Consider the following 18,322-nt stretch of genomic DNA (forward strand, 5'->3'; position numbering starts at 1 on the left):
TGGCAAAGTTCACATGTATCATTGTAAGGATTAATTAATAAATCTTCCCATTATGTACTCTGTATCGGTACTTCCTCATTAGATATTATACATATTAAGAAGATCCAGTTATAGTCGACCCATCGTACAATTCCGGTACTTTTGACCCATCCATTTCACGAACATGGGAGTGGGAGTTGTTATCAGAGAGCAGAAAGGCCTGACCAGGAACGGGTGTCTGTTTCCTCAAACGTCTTTCCCACAACGCCCATACAATAAGAAGAAGGGCAATAACACCGAGGGGAATACCGACCCCAGCCCCGATAGCCACGTCTTTGCTGGAGGTGTTGCAAGACGATTGCGAGCTCGTTATCGTTGTGTTGTTCCCACTAGCAGTAGTATTGGCGACGGTGGACGAACTTGACTCCTCCACCAACCCCGAAAGAGCTGCGGCGTTGGCAATAACAGAACCATTCGAAATCGTGAAGGGGTTCTGGGAATCTCCATCGATCGTACTACATACTATCGTATCGTTGGCCGAGATCACGGCCGAATTACAGCAGTATTGTGGCTCTTCGCCGGTCGCTGTACCGTTCGTTAACCACACAACAGCCGCCCCAGCGGCTTCTTGTGCGCTCCCTAGTGAAAAAAAATATGCTCAGCTCATAGTTCTGTGAAATCGCAACAGTGGATAAATAGTCAGGTATAGAGCTTACGACATGTTGATGGGCAATCCGTGCCCCAGCTTTTATCAGTGCAGCTTCCGCGCGATAAGGAAAATGGCTGCGCTACTGAAAGACACAGCTGATTTGTGAGGCATATGGATTCCTCGCCACAGCAATGGGTAACTCGGCCGTCTGTGTAGCAGGGGGTATCAGTGCTTTCGTTGCCGTTGGGATAGTAGCATTGAGAGCTGGAGCTAGCACTAGCGATCGTGAGAAGATTCAAGAAGCCGAATAGGAGGATAATCCACCCTTGAGCCTTTGAAACGACCGAGTACGCCATTATGGTCGTAAAAACGAAAGACTTTAGGCTGGGGTGAAGGAGGGAACAGGAAGCCAACCTTGGTTGGAAAAAACTGCGATATACATCTCGCAGAATGACCCAACATTGAACCTTGGCACTAGGATTTTATCGTGGGGGGCTTCACTCGGATAGCAGTTAATGAACTAGTACTAGTTTTATAAAAAGATACAAAGATACCCCGGGGCCAAAACTCGCCCGTGCAGCCTTAGTGTATTCAAGTAATTTCAATGTTAGATTGTATTCAATGTTTAACAACAGATAGCTACTATGCATAACAATTCACCAATCCTGGATAAAACCAAGCTACACCCTGCTCGAGATTTTCAATAAGACTATCAATTACTCAACCCAAATGTGCAGCAGGGTTGCTTCACGAAATTTTCAAAGACGGTTCGTTTATACGGAAAGCTGATACAATCCATCGAGACCGTGCGCCCGAGCGGCCCGTCAACAAAACCTTGGAAGAGGTATCGTTTAAGCCGCTTGAATCGGCCTAGTCGAGGGGGAAAAAATGGGCCGACATCATTTCAGTGTTCTTGCCAAGAAAGCAATTAAGGACTGGGACCTCCAATTCCAAGGTTTCATGCTGATCAGTACCCCATAATTCAAGCTTCAAATGGATGTTGTATGGAGCATCGCTTCGAATCTTAGCTTCAATTCATGGGAAACCTATATGTACACCAGATTCCAAGATTATTTTCTCAAGATCTAGATAGTCTTCAGGGGTCTGGTGCGTTTCTCAAGTTGTGATATCGAAAGTCATGGCATGATTCCTTTGACAATATCTGTCTTCTTATATGGCACTGCCATGATAGAGTAGGTAAACACCTAAAATAGCCATAGAGGTGGGCTCGGCGCGGCACAGACGGTACGATCTTGTTCAGCAAATGGACTTCGTACCAGCATCGATTCAGCAATTATTAACACCGAGTATCTTATCGTCGATCATAATAAAAACAACGTAGAATGAGGTTCAAGAAAAGTCCACATTCAGGTTCTTGACGAGGAAATTGGAGAACTACTCTCAAATAGTACATGTGGAGTATGATTCTCAAGTTATCTGTTACGTCTTCTTTACTACTTGTAATTAGGACTGGTACAGAACGTGACCTTGTAAGGGACGGTACAATGAACGAGAAAGGACGCTCCACTATAATCTTTAGTACAAGAATCCTGCCATCAGACTCACGGACTGACTACCCAATATGTACCATACTCCGTACTTGGTTCGAATCGCGATTTGTTCTGTACCCGTTGGGCTGTCGATCCAAATACGGTGAGGCTGTTAACAACGATGGGACCACGATCGGTGCCAAGTCAGACACCTAGTGGAGCTGGAGGTTCTTATGTATGGACTAATTATTTATTAATATATTTAGAATGCTGTCAAAAATTACTTTAATTTTGTGCTGCTTGATAGCTGGTAGATATGTGAAAACGCTCTGAGCGAAATTTTGCTGGATAGTAAGCGTCGTTTCACGGAGCTTATGTTTTTTCTGCTCAACCAACTCAGCCTTGTACATTACAAATTTGGTGAGTGATCGTCTCTCTCAGGGATCATTCGGTAAATTGCGATAAATTGCGATATGCGGTGGAACCGAGAGTGGGTGGGCCAAGTGTGGGCCAAACCCTTCCAAGGCTGGAATGCGGCTGATTCCGGGTGTAACTTGATTCTTGTATTACACCTCTGCCGACCCATTGCCAACAATTTCATAAATAAGGGCCCACTAGTAAGAGCCATCTCCACTATATCTAGTCAGATTGCCAAGATTGAACCCCTCAAGTGCCGTCTAGGTATGTGGCTGAAGCCATTCTATTTCAATGTGGAGCGGATGCAAGAGAACATTGAATTCAGATAACATTCTATTTAAATGACCCAGAACATCAAGCCCCTGACGTCGACTCTTGCCTAAGGATAATTCTGTATGCGGAGTTAGTCAGTACAAGACTACCCCACTTGATCTGGTAGTGGATACGGACCGGCAAGCAATGTTTCCTTCTATGTACATACGGAGTACACGGAGTACATCTACAACAGCACGTGCAATCATATGTAGAATCAAGACTTCGCTGGCCAGATGGGTATAGATGCAAAGAAAAAAAGGGAGTAAAGCAAAACAAAACAGTATGAGTGACTTCAACAACGCACGTAGAAGGTTGGCACAAATTTCTACAACGGTGTACGGAGACACATTAGGTAATCTGATGTTTGATTGGACGAGAAGAAGATAAAGACTAAGAAGAAACCACAAACAAGGAGATGAATACTTAGAAGAGAGACGAGGTATCACTAGGGCGTCCAAACTATGCTGGTCTTGTATTCGTGCAGTCAAAACCAGAGTGCCTTAAGAATCAGGAATTAACTTGATTCTTTTAGCCTCAGCCCCTCAAAGCACTTGGCGCTTGGCTAGAAATAGATTTATAGGAATGATATCCCAAGATCTGATGTAAGAATTATTTTTCATCTGTTATTTTGATGAAAAATCATATATACCAATGCCAGCAACATTTGAACGTAGATATACAGTATATTCAAATGTTGAAAATAATCAATCTGATGAAAGTGGGAGTCGAACGCCGGTTGAATCGATTTCCCTATGTACTTCTGAGGTATCTTCTGAATAGCGTCATTGACATCAGTTGAGATATCGACCCTCTGGAATTCTCTCATTTTACCATAATATACAGTGAGATTGAGCTCTGAAAAAGTGGATATTCATTTGAATTCAGCATGGTCAATTATATAAAAACATTGGCAAACATCTAGCTCAGAGGGGCCTCTCTGCTCGTAGCGCCTGTGGCACTAGGAGGGAGGTCTGGCTACTGAGCGGTGTTTCCCGGTGTAACCGACACCCGTCTCTCACATGTGCAAGTCCCAACGGCTAACTCTGAGAAGACCACCTGGGTGATATGGGAGGGCTTTACCACTCGACCATAGAGGTGCCGGTTGTTGGAAAGAGACCTGAAGTCTTCTTCATAACCCTACATTTATTGACTTCGTTAGCGTCCTGCTTAGGAACCGCTCTGAGATCTAGCTCTGGGTCACTAGTCTATTAGGTAGTGTTAAGCTAAACGGGTAAAAATGCAATTCATGTTGTTAGGGTTTGAAATTCGGGCTGGCGATACTAAGTCATTACTCTGTTTGGAAGCTCACAAAGATCGCTATAGTGGTCGAATTTGAAGCAAGAGGAGAAGCAGAAGCAATTCGTAATTAACATGAAATTTTTTTTTTCCAGAAGTCTGAAGATAAGCCTCGGGTTCAAGGTCCAATTCGTCAAATGCTCTTTCTCTAGGGCTTGCCATGGTCAGGTGCTCTTGGCGCGGGCAAACATTTGTAGCGGATAAGCACGTTAACTCGGGTAAGGATGTTGTATCGGGCAAGGACTTTCCCTGGAAGACTCCACCCTTAAGACAATTAATACTTCACGATTTGTATGGCACTGATAATGCTCGGAGATCAAGCATGTTAGAAATGTTTGCCAGTTCATGGAAAATCAGATGATGCGGCTTGGTCTATATCAACACCTCTCTGTCTCTCTCTTATCTCCTTCTGCAACTCATCTACTTTATCACAAACAATCTCCATAGTAGATGATCATCAGTACTGACCTAATACTAGTAGTTCCTCAATCTAACTGATATTCAAAGTCAGGACTGCTTCTCCTCGTCTTTCCTCTTTGTTTTTTGTTTTTTCCAATTCAGTCAGCAAATTTCTTGCGCGTGTTCTTCTCACAGCTTCCTACAATTCCAAGTGCGTCGTGTCTTTCATGCGCTACTTTCTCCCGTTGCTCTTATAATTTGACATTTGTTCTTGTTGAACACGTGATTGGAGATCCCCGGATTCGGGATCCCTCGGCCCCACTTACCGTACACCATCAAATTAATCACCTGTGACCCGATCGGTAATATTTTGAACTGCACTTCCGCCTCGATTTGCCGAACAAGACAATGAATCAACCTCTCCTACGACAACATGTTCCTTTATCCATGAATGGATTGGCAAGCAGTACAGTGCCATGCGAAGGTCGCTCTGACTAGTAGGCATTACTATCGGGGGGGGGGGGGGGGGTGGCTTCGTGCCCGTAGCAGCGAGCCCAGAAGACCTGTGTGATCTCGCTTGCAGACGAACGCTTAAGTTTTGCACCATATCAGCAAACTGATTGGGCGAGTAAGATTCAAACAGCTGTAGCACCGGAGACTCGATGAGATTCCATAATTGAATCTCTCACATCTTCATAACTGCTTAACTGGCGCATGATAAACAGGAAGGCACAGTAGGGGCTCGATTGCAGCTTGTACTCCGTCATCCAAGAGTGCAAGCGCATAAACTCGTCCAGAAAGGTGACCAGGCTCGTAAAATCGTCCATGCGCATGGTATCTTATTTGGTTAATTGGACCATATCCTGGTAGCTTCCCACATCTCTCATTTCCTTGTGAATGGCTTGGAACAACGTATCGGCAAAGACCAACGGCTCTCCAGTGACGTCCTAAAGTACTAGATTTTGTATCGAATACATCGCTAATGCTGGCAATTAGCCACTGCCTAACTTCCATTGTAAGGTGAAGCCAACTTCCACAGTCGTTATCAGTCGGCCTAGGACGAGGCAATTTGTAGTCGATAAGACCATCCAGATTGTAAAATCGAAAATATCTAGCCCCATATGACCTCCAAATGTCGTAGTTGTCAAAGCTTTCAAGCGGTGTCTATATTCTGGGGGCACAATTTCCCTTGTCGGGAGATTAAACGCTTGAGATGTACGTATTGTCCTATTTGAAAGTGCCGCAGTTGTGTCAAAGTCTCAAATGGGGGAGGAAACTGGACCATCATCATCCTTTGCCTTGAATATAATTATTGTAGTGTAGACAGGACTCTGGGAGCCAAACGCGGCTGCAAAAAAAAAAAGAGAGAAAAAAAAGAAACCCCCCACCCCCCATCATGTCTCAGCCTCCTTCTCGCTTTTTCTTTCCCTCTTTCCCTCTTTCCCTCTTTCCCTCTGTCTTTCTGTTCCTTCTTGTCCGGTGGCAAATGCACGTTCATTAAATCAATACTACCCTATCATTTTTCCCTTTTAAGCCGCCCCCGGGGCCAGACATTCTAGATCGAGTCCGGGGTATTTTTAGCGAGAGGGAACCAAAGCTTGTCATAGTAGTAGTTGCAAATCATTCTTAGCGCCCGATCCTTTAAGATCCTTCGCAGGCTGCAAGTTTTTAAATGCACTTTCTTGCCGACGGGATTCGGACTCCGCTCACCCATGATATCTATGTCTGGGAAAACCCTTAGCCCGCGGGCTTTATGAACACATTATGCACCTATTCATTTTTAATGTCAGCTTGCTTTTCGATATCGTTGCAAGTATGCACATCTGGCTCTATTAGCTTTGGCAGTATCAATAGAACAGGAACAGGAAAAGAGACACTAATTTCCACGATGTTAAAGTGCTGCCTAATCCTCCGCACTAATGCAACCATGTGTTCGACTATAAGCTTGCAACATAAGCACTAAGATCAAGCAAATGGGCTGCCCCACTTCGGGCGTCTTGCACTAAGCCAAGCATTTCCAAGCTTTACTTAAACCGTATATCCAGATGTTCGCTTTGCCCTGGCCCCTCAGCCCCACTTGTCTTTCTATCTAGTCTCTCACTTTTCAATCTGCTTCCATAGCATATGTTCAATACTAGCATTTATTCAACGCTGTCATTCAAGACATTTCAGACAGGCTGATAGTAGAACTATAGTTGATATGGTAGACAGTTGATCTCTACAGCCTTGCGAATCCAAGCCCACAAAAGTTTCTTTGTTGTTTCATCCGATCATTTCTGAAGACTATCATCTACTACTATACATGCATACTAGTACGCATACTACCTCTGTGCATAAGTGGGCCACCCGGGCAAAATAGTATGCACGTCGGGTACTCCGGACTTTCTCAGCCCCAAGAATCCTTTATCCTCCCCTGTCACTTGACAAGCAATACTCTGGATCGAGAACAGGTAGGTAGCTGGGCGGGTATAAGTTTGAGATGCCATCCCCCCTTCTTTCTTTTCTTTCCATCATCAGCTCCTCTTCTTTCATCAGAAACCAAAACAAAGAATAAAGAAAACCATCCACCCAACGCCATCATGAGCGACTCCAACACCTGCGACAAATGCGGCGCAAAGCGCCGAGACGAAAGCAAAGATTTGCAAAACTTCGTCACAAAGACAGTCATCGGCTTCATAACCATGACCGCCTGCTTCGTGCTGCTGAAGCTCTTCTTCCCGGGCGTCCTTGCCCAGCCCGTGAGCGATCAGTCCACCGACATTGCCCTACTCGCAATGGGCACCTACACCGACAACGTGACCGGCGAGACCTTCACGCTCTACACGCTCGACGCATCGGTGAGCGAAGACGACGCTCTGCAGAGCTACTACGGTGGCTTCGCCAACGAGCCCAGCCTGTCCGCCAGAAACTGGTACGACTGCAACTACCCCGGCGGCGGCATTAGACTTATGTGCTGCGGGGCGGCGCATGGAATTGGCGGCTTCGTCTCTGCGGTTACTTCTAGCTCGGCTGCGGGATACATCGTTGCGCTGCTCAAAGAGGTCGATACCAGCAAGCGACTCGATCAGAAGCCTCGGTCTGCGTGTATCACGCGGGACGGTGATAATCTTTGTGTGTCGTGGGCGACTTATGCGACCAGCACGATGACCAGCGCCGAGGAGACGACGATTTCGGTCTTCGCGAGAGAGTGTGGAGTGAAAGGCTATAGCTCCGAGTTCAAGGCTGTTCTTGCGAATGGCGATCTCTTGTATGTTTGTGTTAGTAACAGGGCCAAGGGGTGTAGCACTAGCCTGTAATTGAATGTTGCGCGTGCAAAGGTTGTCGGTCTGGGCAGTGCTGGCCAGGAACAGAGTATAGAAGAATGTGGAGATGGAGCGAGAGCTGATGTGTGCGGTTGTCAATGAGGAATCAGGAATGAGTGAAGACGTAAATATGGGAAGATTTCGCAAAGGAAAGGAATTTTGTATACAGGCTAGCACTAGTAAATATCTTCATTCCAGTACTTATGAATTTTCATCTTCAACAAGAATTAGGAGAGCAAGTTCAACAAGCTTGCCAGAGACAGTTGCCATATATCCTGTCTGACACTATGCTCTCTCTTCATTTCAGAATGATTTCCTTCCAGACCGGTTTGCCTTCTGCATGTCGAAGCGCCTTCTGCTGTATTTCACCCACGGCCATCCGCTCCGATATCCCCCGATGAGACTTAATCCACATAACCTTAAAGAGCTCCAAAGGCTCGCCACCTGCCATTTGTATGGCCCCCGCCGAATCAACCCCATCCCACCTTTGTCGGTTCGGAACAAGCGCCTCGGTCACATTGCACGAAAGCAATAAGATAATCTCAACAGCGACCCCATACGTCGGCTTCAAATCCTTCGGCATCTGGAGCTGCCCACATATTCTGCCCTGTTTATCGACAAGATCAGCGCGATGCGCAGATGGCACGGGGAACTCCTGGACGCGCAAATTGAGCGAGATGGTCCAGAATTGCAGGACCGAGTAAGCCGGAAAGGCGATATCCTCAAGGGTTCTTGTCGGGCTGGTGGCGGACACCGAGTCCTCCATGCGTGCTCGCTTCTTGAACAGGTACTGCTTCAGTGTCTTGATTGTCTGTTTGCGCGCCGCGACGTTATCTCTTTTGGTTAGTAGGTGCAAGCTCCCGTCTGGTTGGCGCTCGTGCCAGACGATCCAGCTGTTCTTGGCTGCTGTTTCGCGGGCTTGCGTGCTTAGCCTTTCGGGATCGAAGTCGTCGTCTGAGGAGCTTTCTGATTCGTCTCGGTCGAAGTCGTCTGGTTCGGGGAAAGAACATGTGAATTCGCCTTTCCAGCCGGCCCATGAGTAACTTGGGAACTCTGCTCGTCGATGGTAATATGTTGTGTAAAAGAGCAGACTCCACTCGAATGAGTCTGTTAATAGTCCGTAGAGCACCGTGCATTTTAGCTTCCGTGATATTCTGTTGAGAATGCCAGTCATGGCGTTCACTATATCCTCGTCATTTCTTAGTTGTCGCTGGGAATACTGCCCCAGATAGTCTGAGTACATATGCCATGGAATGGATGTCATGTCCATATTATTCGATGATCGAGGACCACCTAACGCCGTGGGAATCCTCGGCGTCTCGTCAGCACGACTATTCTCGCTCCACACGCACCGATGACACTGGAAGTAAACAATGTCATCAGTGAACACAAGAAGACGAGACGAGAGATTCTGCTCCTGGAACCTGCACGACGTAATCATCAGCAAGGCTCACCAAATATATCCTCAAAGGCAGATGGAAAAGATCAATGCTCTCCACATACGTCCATCCCCTCGTCCCATACTTCATATTCTCAATGATCTCCGTAACAGAATGAATAGCCGTCATCCTAATCCCAGGCCAAATAGTCTCAACAACCTGCTCCCCCTTCCGCCGATGCACAGCCGCCAGCCCAGCATTCGCACTCCTGCCCGAAGCAGCCACCAGCGTAAACACCGACCCCTCATAAATCGAATCCATCCTCTGAATCTCCTTCGCCTTATCCCCCGCATCATCCTGAACAATACACAACGCATCAACCCAAAGATACCGAATCCCCATCTTCCTCACCACCTCCATCGCATCGACGATCGTCCTCGGGATCCGTTCCCGGATCGCATCCAGCGACCCCGGACTCATAAGCCGCGTCCTCGTCTCCTTGGACAACGTATACTGCGCCGCATCGCCCCACACATAACTCAACGTCACATACCGGATCTTCGACGTGCCCCTTGCTCCGGCTCCCGGGAACGCAACCACGCACGCATCATTAACATCAATCACGCGCCCCGGCGCCACGGGCGGTGCAGGTTCGCCCAGCGTCTGCTGGAGCGCGGAGCCTTGTTTCCGGTGGTTCTTCTCGCACAGGCTGAGCCAGGTCTTGAGCTTGGTGGTGGAGACCTGCGTGCTTGTGATGGGTCTGGCGTATTTTGCGGGCGATGGCTCTTTCTTCTCTTCTTGGATGACGGCGAGGCGGATGTCGGGCTCTTCGAAGCCCGTGCTAAAGTAGTAGAAGTTTCCGTTCCAGATTACGGCGATTTTCCATTTGTCGGTGCCTTTGTAGTGCACTGGGCCGGCGAATAGGGCGTTGTAGATGAGGCGGCAGAAGGGGCAGCGGTCTTTATGTCGGGTTATGCGCTCCTTGGTGCCGATTGTTTTGTGGGGGAAGTTGGAGGATCTGTTGAAGTATCGGGGCGGAGGGATTTTGGCACAGTTTGAACATAGTTTGCCGGCCATGTTGCCTGCTTGGGAATGGATTGAGGGTGTCGATGTTAGGTTCTGATCGTGATATAGCGGTATAATATATTTGGTATTGTGCGAATATGGATGGGTCTTGTAGCTCGGAAAAATAGACTAAAATCTCACTTGCATCGGCTGCTTTTCTTATCCTTAACTGTGGAGCTGAAATTATGCAAATGTGCAGGAATAAGCAGTACTTATCAAGCGGGGTAAGTATAGTTCAACGGCTGGAGGTCAAAGGACAGTGCGCTAGTCTGATAATCAAGTCCATTTGAAGCGACTGGAGCCAGTTCAATGCTTGTGGTAATGGATTATACAAGGTTGATAGTAAGCCATGGAGCAACATTGGATTGGAAGTGACAAGCCAGAATGACTGGCTTTGATTCATTATTGTACAAGTTGGATTCTATCACACTATACATTCTAACGTACGTAGCAGAGCCTCATTTCTTTTGTCGCAACTCTCCCGAGCCTCGTATTTTCGAGTCCTTCTTTTCTCCAACCCAGCCATTCTCACTTATTTTTCCCGTCTTTGCATGTGAACTCGTATATATGGCTTTCTTGCTCCCAGACTCCTCAGCCTGAACCAATCCCACTAAAACCCAAAGCAAGCCAACAATCACAGTCACCAAAACAGCAACATGTACCGCCCACCAAATATGCTGCACCCCAGCAGGGCACATGGTAATCTCATAATCCCACTCGCCCAAATCAGCATCAAACCACACAGAAAGAAGTCCAGCGTTGCCACCAAACTCTCCCATCATAGAACGAAGGGTCACCTCGCGGATGGAGGGCGGCTCTGTCGAAGTATTCGAGTCGTGCTTCTCCGTATACCGCCTGGCAGCCCATTTCCAATTCTGCGAGCCGTTCGCCTCCTCGCCACTTTCCTCTGTATTATCTGCAGTCACCTGCTCGGCATAGTGAACTGCATCGCAGCCCGTATGGTCATGGCCAGTAAGGATCAGCCCCTTCCGTCCATGACCACCCACAGGCGCATGCTCATCCCCGCTCATACCGAAAATACCTCGTAAAATACCAGTGTCACTGACAAAATCACTCAAATGGTTCTGCTCGCGCAAACCGCCGGCCAAAAAGCGCGGAACACCGTCCAAACCTTCATCATCGTCTTCCTCATGAAAAGTGAACAACGGCCCATCAGTGCAGATGCCGTCCTTCTTGTGCAGAGGCAGATGCGTAAGCAGCAACGTAAAGACCGATTTATCTCCCACCGGGTAGAGCCGGTGACTAATCAGGTCATTTAGGTAGACGTAGCTCTGGGACTGAAGCTCAGATGACAGCGCGGGGGTATCCATGATAAGGGTGTTAAGGTTGATAACATGCAACGTGGGCGTGACGGACGAGACCGCAGAGCTGCCCGAGCCATCCGAAACGGTACTATCATTGATGCCACGCAGAACAGGCGGATGCTGGAACCTGATATCCCAATTTGCGCGACCGAATTCACGCTCGAAGCGGTCCATCCGTGCCTCGCTCACATCCCCCGCGTACCCGATATCGTGGTTCCCGGCAACATTGATGATGCGTCTTGGCCAGTCTGGATCGGAGCCCGGGCCTAGGGGCTCGAGGTGCTTATCGGATTTATCCTGGTCCGCGGGGTGGCTGGCCACGGCACCGGTCCAGGTAGTATCATCGTCAACGCGGAGACCGCCTCGGAAGACGCGGTTCCAGTAGCGCTTGCTCCGGTCGTCGAATTCCTCGTCCGTGATCCATTGGCTTCCTAGCAGATCGCCAAGGACGGTGGTGTGTGTAGGGCGAGTCCACCAGAAGAGCGTGCGGTAGATATGCGCAAGGTAGAAGTCGTTTCCGAGGAGATCGACGCGCTTTTGGACGGCGCTCAGCGAGCGGGGGATATCTTCGCTTGCGAGTGTCCAGAGACCGGTTGTGATGTTTGAGAGCACGTGCGGGCTCAGGAGGGAGAGCGGTGCGGGCGTTGTGGTTGAGGCGTTGCTGATGGCGTATTGGATGGCGCGCCAGTGTGTTCGCATGCGGGGGACGAGTTCATATTCTGGGAATGGAAGGGATGTGTCGCCTTCCAGTTGGGGGTCTGCGAGGACTAGGAGTCTGAAGATGGCGGGTGGGCTGTCCGTTGCGGAGTCCGGGGCGTGGAGGTGTTGCAGGAGGGTGTTTGTGAAGGGGTTTTGGTGAATTTTGTCTTGTAGTGAAGGGGACTTGGAGCTCGCTACCTGGGAGCGAGGGAGAGGGAATGCGCAGCCATTGAAGACGGGGTATAGATATAGGTAGATTGTGGCTGCGGTGGTGAGAGGGAGGAGGATCGCAAGGATGCGGGCGAGCAAAGAGCGGAGGGACATGAGGATGATATAGTGATTAGAAAATATATCAGAGGATAATAATATACAGCATCTTGAGTTTTTAAAAAGGAGTGTGTATGCCTGGTTAGTGCAGGTCGAGGCAAATAAGGAGTGTAAACAGTGAAACTCCGCGGGCCCCGCTAGCTCACATTTAATTATGCGGAGCGGTAGCCCTGCAGCCCCTTCAAAATGAGGGCAACACGAAGACCAATAAATGCCCCTCGAATTGATAACTCCTACGCCATACACTCCTTTTTACTTCTTTCTGTTTGTCAAAATTATCGGTCCGATCATTTCTCGTATTCCTTTCACATGGCTTATGTTTATTCGCCTGATGATTGATCCATAGCAGTGATAGGTCACACATCAAGGTGCAGAAGAACGAAGGCAGTCAACCAATCATAGTGAAGTCATAAACAAAACCGCGGACCAGTTGACCAACAAAACAGATTTCGAACTCAGTCATATTCCACCTCACTTGCCTCCGCCATTGCACACAACACGTTTAGCGAACTGGGTAGTAGGACTCGGAATATCATGTCTCGACATCCAAGTCAACATCTGATGAATCTGAACCCCATCGCTCCCAACCTGAAATATGTGTTTTTTCGGCTGTGAAGGCGGGCCCGCAGGAACCATGCGCTGACCTTTAGGCAGATACTGTTGATACTTGTAGAAGAGCACATCGGCGCCATGGAAGAGCACAGCCCAGCACCGGCCATACTCAATGGTGGAAACTTCCAGGGCACCCTCAAGCTGATTCAAAGCGATATCGAAATCAGTCATTTTCTTCGAAACCCCGGCCACGGTATGGTCGATCATGAATCGGTGGGTCTGAGAAGGCTGTTTGGTGCGGAGAACTAACAGGTCTGGGGCGGTGCTGTTTCGCGGTCCCGGTGCAACGATCCAGCCCTCGGTGGCGGGGAAGTAGTGGTTAAGCACTGCGTTTGCCAATGCTCTGGCCGAGTTGTCGAAAGAGTGCATTGAGCCGGTTTCCACTTCCTTGATCACTTCTGCCAGGACCGGCAGGCTGAAATAGTGGGCCATTGCTCCAGTCCTATTGGGTCTGGGATCTGGGAGCTTCTTTTGCATTGGGATCATTTTTTGCTTGGTTAGTTGTTAGTTAATTCTTTTTTTGAGCAAAGCGAAGGGGGGAAGAGGGATGGGGATGGGGAGTGAGATGGAAGAAGACGACGATATCTGGAGTCAGGCCAGGAAGTAAACAAACGATTTGAATGGAGACAGCAAGTGAATGGACGCGTTTCCCAGAGACCGATGGAAGATTCGTGCTTCAAATGGTCGACTTGTTGTATACAAATTTCAATCACGCGTTGCTGTTTTTCACTCAATTGTCATAAATACCGGCCATGGCTCCTTTGAACATGGGCTGTCAAGCTGGTGCAATTCAGGTGAAAACTACAAATGGGAGGAGCTAGTAGATACGGAAGATTGATACCAGGATCTTTTTTACTCGTAGAAGAATAAAGCCATCAATTAGATTACTAATATCAATAATTCAAGAAAAGAATCCACAGAGTAGAAAGAATATAGAAGAAAAAAAAATCGGGGTTAAGCCACTACTGCGTTACTGCTTCCACATCAACCTCGTAAGCCAGGCAAGTCGTCATGATGCACAAACCCACATAACAAACTCTTCAAATCCGCGTAACTGATACATAACAGAAATTGGCACGGGCCAAGAAACGAAGGGAACTGAAAGTCGGAGCGAGGGGTATATATATCATATCAAACGCCAAACGGTAAGAAGGGGGGATAACTGGCCAATGGTAGATACCAAAAGATCAAAACAAAGATAAAAAAAGATAGGGGGAATAGATCGGAAGGGAGACAGAAAGTAGCAAAAAGGAAAAAGTAACAAAGGTAGCTCCAGGCGTGGGATGGAGATAGATTAATAGATGATCAGCCGTGGCAGGACGGGAGATCTGTAAAAATCAATCATGACGATATCATGGTTTGATTAGAACCAGAGCAAGAGGATATTACTCGGAATCCGTCTTCCCTAGAGGACTGGGAATAAGGAAAGTGGGACCGGTGTTGATTTCACCAAGGGGATTGGACATGGCAAGATCGTTGGAGGTCGAGTCAGTTTCATTTAGCTCGTTCTTGGCATCAACGTAGGAGTTGCCCTCTGAGGATCCAGATTTGGTCAAGTTGAGGCCCTCGATGCGTAGTCCATCATCTTCTTCCTCTTCTTCCACCAGTTTCTCACTCTCCGGAAGAGGGTTGGTCATCAGTGCGGGTGGTCGTTGGTTCATCAAGCGAGCTTGTTTGAGACTGATGGTTTTTTGTTTATTAGTCGATGAGACCACTTGGTCCAGATCACGCTCGATAGTAGCCTTCATCAAAGCGCCCATCCATAGACGACCCTCTTGAACACTATCGACCTGGAAATAGTGGGTGGTAGGCTTGGTAAATTGCACTGCGCGCGAATTGCCCATCTTTGGAGGCACCAGCTTGAAGAAGAATGGGCCGCTCAAGTCTTTGCTCTTCAGCCCAGAGATTGGATCTGAGCTGGCGAGCTTGGCGCTCTGGTCTGTAGAGCTGGCATTGGCAGGGAGCGCAGTTGATCCAGTGACCGCTGCATGTAGGGTGATGATGGGGTCGTTGTCCGCCCGCAACACACGGTGAGCTGTGATATCGATCAAGCCTCTTTCCTCGGTGTCATCTTCGCTATAGTAGTAGGACAGACGGCGACCACGCAGAACGAAGAGCCGGGGTTTCCACGTTGTCATCAAGTTGGATGACCTCTTCTTCATCCAGCCACTATAATCACAGCCGCTAATCTGCTCCTGGGGCGCCTTCTTCTCTAAACCTTGCGTATAGGCACTAGTTTCCTTTTTAGACTTGACAGTCCGGGGACGTACAACAAAGCCCGGAGGCTCGCCGGCCTTGCCAGAGCCATCCGTGCTGTGTCGTTCTGAGCTCTTAGATGTGGCCGATGGAGTGGTGGATCCGGTGCGAGCGAAGCTGGCATCGAATTCCTTGGGAGATTCGGGTGCGGAAGTGTCCTTGTTAGCGGCATCCGAGATAGCGCGCATGCCGACAGCACGTCGCATCTTAGGGCCAACATTCCTTAGAGGCTGGAAATGTGATGAGCGGGCAGACGAAGATTCTGAATCAGTACCTTTCTTGGCTATCAAGGGGCCAAAGCTTGCGAAAAAGCCAGGTTTGGTGTCAGAAGACTGAGAGGTGCGGCCGCTCTGAGAGGAAGAGTTGCGTTGGCTCAGGCTTCGCAGTCTTGATTTGGCCGGAGAGTCATTATAGTTCTTTGACGCAACAGAGACATGTTTATCGGCATCGCGGAGGGAATCAACACTGGCGATTCGGGACTGGCGCTTGGGGGGCTTCACCATGAAGATAGGCTCTTCTTGGTTGTAGCTCGACTTTCGAGAATGAGTGTTGCTGCCGGCGGTCGATGTCCGTTTCTGCAGAACGCGTCTGTTCTTGCGAGTATCAACCTCTGTGCCGGAGAAATAGCCCCGGTCCAAGTCATCATTGCCTTCAGGAGTGTTCGGTTCCGATTCGATTGCACCGCGGAAAGCCCGATATCCTTCTGTCGGGGTACCAACTGAGGTTCCGGGGCGAGGGGGCAGTACATAAGGTCCTGCCTGGGATCCTCCATTGAGTGTCCAAGTTCGATCGAAAGATGGTTTTTTGGGATGACCATGGAGATCAGAATAGCCACGTTGTGTTGCGTCGATGGAAGAATGTCGTCGGCCGTGGTTGAATTCACGAATGGAGGCCGCTGACATTCTCCTCGAATCGTATCGGGGAGGGGTCATGGGTATAGATGGGGAGCTTCCATTGCTAGCCAGCCTTGGATGCTGTGTAGGTCCCATGGATGATCGAGGGACATAGCCTGCACCGGTCTTCTCCGACACAGTGGGAATGCGAGGGAGGAAGCCGGTTGGATGGCCGGTGCGAGACATTGAGCGTTCGTCATGGGGGTTAGGGTAGCTACTAGCGACGGAGCCTCTCGGGGTTTGCGTTTGTGGTGTTTGTTGCGGTTGGTGATGATGCTGCTGCTGCTGCTGCTGCTGCTGCTGCTGTTTGGACATATTGACCTCTTCCTGGAGTGCCTTAATCTTGTGCCATGTCTTGAGTCGTTTGCCCATGACACCAAAGTCAAACTCCTTCATAAACACGAAATCTTGGTTCATCTCAAGCAAAACGTCGCCCGTGATCTCTTCGTTTTCAAAAATGTCGCAGTGTTTGGAATCAACACCAAGGCTTCGCAGGTGATTGGCAGTCTCGACTTGATTCCACCTCCGCACCTGCTCCTCGGTCAGCGTTGTAAGCTCTTCTTCGTCCGTCTCGTTTCCATTGATGTATGACATGCGATGGCTGATATGGGTGCTGTATTCGCTCCCAGAGTCATTTATGGTCTTTGCATCCTGCGTTGACACGCTGTGGCGGGGCGTGTTCATATCGGTGATGTGTTCGTCAATCACACTCAAAGTCTCATTCATCACTGGACTATCCTGGCCATTCACGTGTTGATCCGCAGATGGGCGCAATGCGTTTTGGATATCGGCGGCTAGACTTGAGTAGGGAAGGGGAGATGAGGCGGATCGTTGCGACGGAGATTCCATGGTCTGCGGCGCTCCGGGGACGGGGGTCTGTCGCGATGCTTGCGGAGTGGTTTGCTCGCTTGCGAAAGCCGAAAAGGACATTTCCTTTGGTGTTGTTGGTTCGATCTGCGCGGGCGACTCGGTCTTCTCGGAAGCGATTATGCCCTGGGGTGATGGGTCGATGCGAAGAGCGTTTTGGTATCCGGAGTATTCGTATCGCTCAGCTTTCCTGGTGAAGCCTGCTCGGTCCATTAGTTTCGGTGGTTTTTTTTCCCGTTGATGCCGATCTTCATGTGCGCGTACCTGCGGGGAAGAGACCCTTTTGGTTGGTACCTGGGTATTCACCAAGCCACCAACCATCGCCAAACTCTTCATCCAGCTCGACTAGCTGGATGATATCGTTGCGATGCATTGTTAATTCATCTTCGCCGCCCGAGTGAGCATCTGCATTGGGTTAGGCGCATTATTCTGAGAAGCGGGAGAGAAGAGAGGGGAAAGCGCAATGCGCATGGGGGGTTAACACGCGCGCGGGCATCAACTTACGAACAACCACAAGATAATCGCCCGGCTGAACATTGTACGGAGGTGGCGGTGGCGCCAACTCTGCATCGGCCATATTTGCCAACGTTGGAGGGCGCAATTCCTCCGGTTGTGCAGGTCTAGAGGAAAGCGGGCTTGAGAAGGGGAGGGGCGATCGAATGGAGGGAAGTGGTAGTTTCAATCGCAGGGCATAGGGGCCCGGCAGCCCTTTCGGGGATGAGCAACAAAGTAAGTTCAACCGCCGGGCTGGTATTAATCTCACGAGAGAGAAATGTGAGATGGCAAGGACAGGGGAGAGAATGCAAAAGGGCAAAGGGCCCGGAGAATCTAGCGCGCCAGGGCTCTTGTCTCTCGGCTTCGGTCCGGATAATGAATATGTCGCGGGGGTTCTTTTGCGAGCACGCACCTCGTAGTGCTTCGTGCGCGCTGTCCCGGAAAAGATAACCCCAACTTGAGTAGAGAAATGAACAGATAGAAATAAATGGTGGCGTGTGCCAAAGACCGATCTGTCATACCAGGATTTGACAAGTTGGCGATTTCTGGAATCCAAC

The 18,322-nt window shown here is 49.1% G+C and overlaps 7 protein-coding genes across 7 annotated transcripts; 1 reads left to right on the plus strand and 6 right to left on the minus strand.

The window, feature by feature from the left end:
• Window positions 1-94: 94 nt before the first annotated feature.
• On the minus strand, window positions 95-984 carry N7466_009700 (uncharacterized protein; the record flags this gene model as incomplete). Its single annotated transcript, XM_057169089.1, has 2 exons — window positions 95-618; window positions 696-984. 2 exons carry the CDS (start codon window positions 982-984, stop codon window positions 95-97), a joined length of 813 nt encoding a protein of 270 aa, XP_057017795.1.
• A 4,196-nt stretch (window positions 985-5,180) lies between these two features.
• Window positions 5,181-5,378, minus strand: N7466_009701 (uncharacterized protein; the record flags this gene model as incomplete). Its single annotated transcript, XM_057169090.1, has 1 exon — window positions 5,181-5,378. The coding sequence occupies one exon, from the start codon at window positions 5,376-5,378 to the stop codon at window positions 5,181-5,183; it is 198 nt and encodes a 65-aa protein (XP_057017796.1).
• Window positions 5,379-7,124: 1,746 nt separating this feature from the next.
• On the plus strand, window positions 7,125-7,841 carry N7466_009702 (uncharacterized protein; the record flags this gene model as incomplete). Its single annotated transcript, XM_057169091.1, has 1 exon — window positions 7,125-7,841. One exon carries the CDS (start codon window positions 7,125-7,127, stop codon window positions 7,839-7,841), a length of 717 nt encoding a protein of 238 aa, XP_057017797.1.
• Window positions 7,842-8,145: 304 nt separating this feature from the next.
• On the minus strand, window positions 8,146-10,303 carry N7466_009703 (HET domain-containing protein; the record flags this gene model as incomplete). Its single annotated transcript, XM_057169092.1, has 2 exons — window positions 8,146-9,271; window positions 9,351-10,303. 2 exons carry the CDS (start codon window positions 10,301-10,303, stop codon window positions 8,146-8,148), a joined length of 2,079 nt encoding a protein of 692 aa, XP_057017798.1.
• Window positions 10,304-10,749: 446 nt separating this feature from the next.
• N7466_009704 (uncharacterized protein) lies at window positions 10,750-12,639 on the minus strand (the record flags this gene model as incomplete). Its single annotated transcript, XM_057169093.1, has 1 exon — window positions 10,750-12,639. One exon carries the CDS (start codon window positions 12,637-12,639, stop codon window positions 10,750-10,752), a length of 1,890 nt encoding a protein of 629 aa, XP_057017799.1.
• A 474-nt stretch (window positions 12,640-13,113) lies between these two features.
• N7466_009705 (uncharacterized protein) lies at window positions 13,114-13,740 on the minus strand (the record flags this gene model as incomplete). The annotated part of the gene is made up of 1 exon (XM_057169094.1): window positions 13,114-13,740. The coding sequence occupies one exon, from the start codon at window positions 13,738-13,740 to the stop codon at window positions 13,114-13,116; it is 627 nt and encodes a 208-aa protein (XP_057017800.1).
• Window positions 13,741-14,639: 899 nt separating this feature from the next.
• Window positions 14,640-17,847, minus strand: N7466_009706 (putative polarized growth protein (Boi2); the record flags this gene model as incomplete). The annotated part of the gene is made up of 3 exons (XM_057169095.1): window positions 14,640-17,470; window positions 17,535-17,675; window positions 17,775-17,847. The coding sequence occupies 3 exons, from the start codon at window positions 17,845-17,847 to the stop codon at window positions 14,640-14,642; spliced, it is 3,045 nt and encodes a 1,014-aa protein (XP_057017801.1).
• Between the last annotated feature and the right edge of the window lie 475 nt (window positions 17,848-18,322).

Source organism: Penicillium verhagenii, assembly GCF_028828195.1.
Source record: "Penicillium verhagenii strain IBT 33310 chromosome Unknown utg000009l_segment0_segment0, whole genome shotgun sequence".
NCBI classification, from domain to species: Eukaryota; Fungi; Ascomycota; class Eurotiomycetes; order Eurotiales; family Aspergillaceae; genus Penicillium; species Penicillium verhagenii.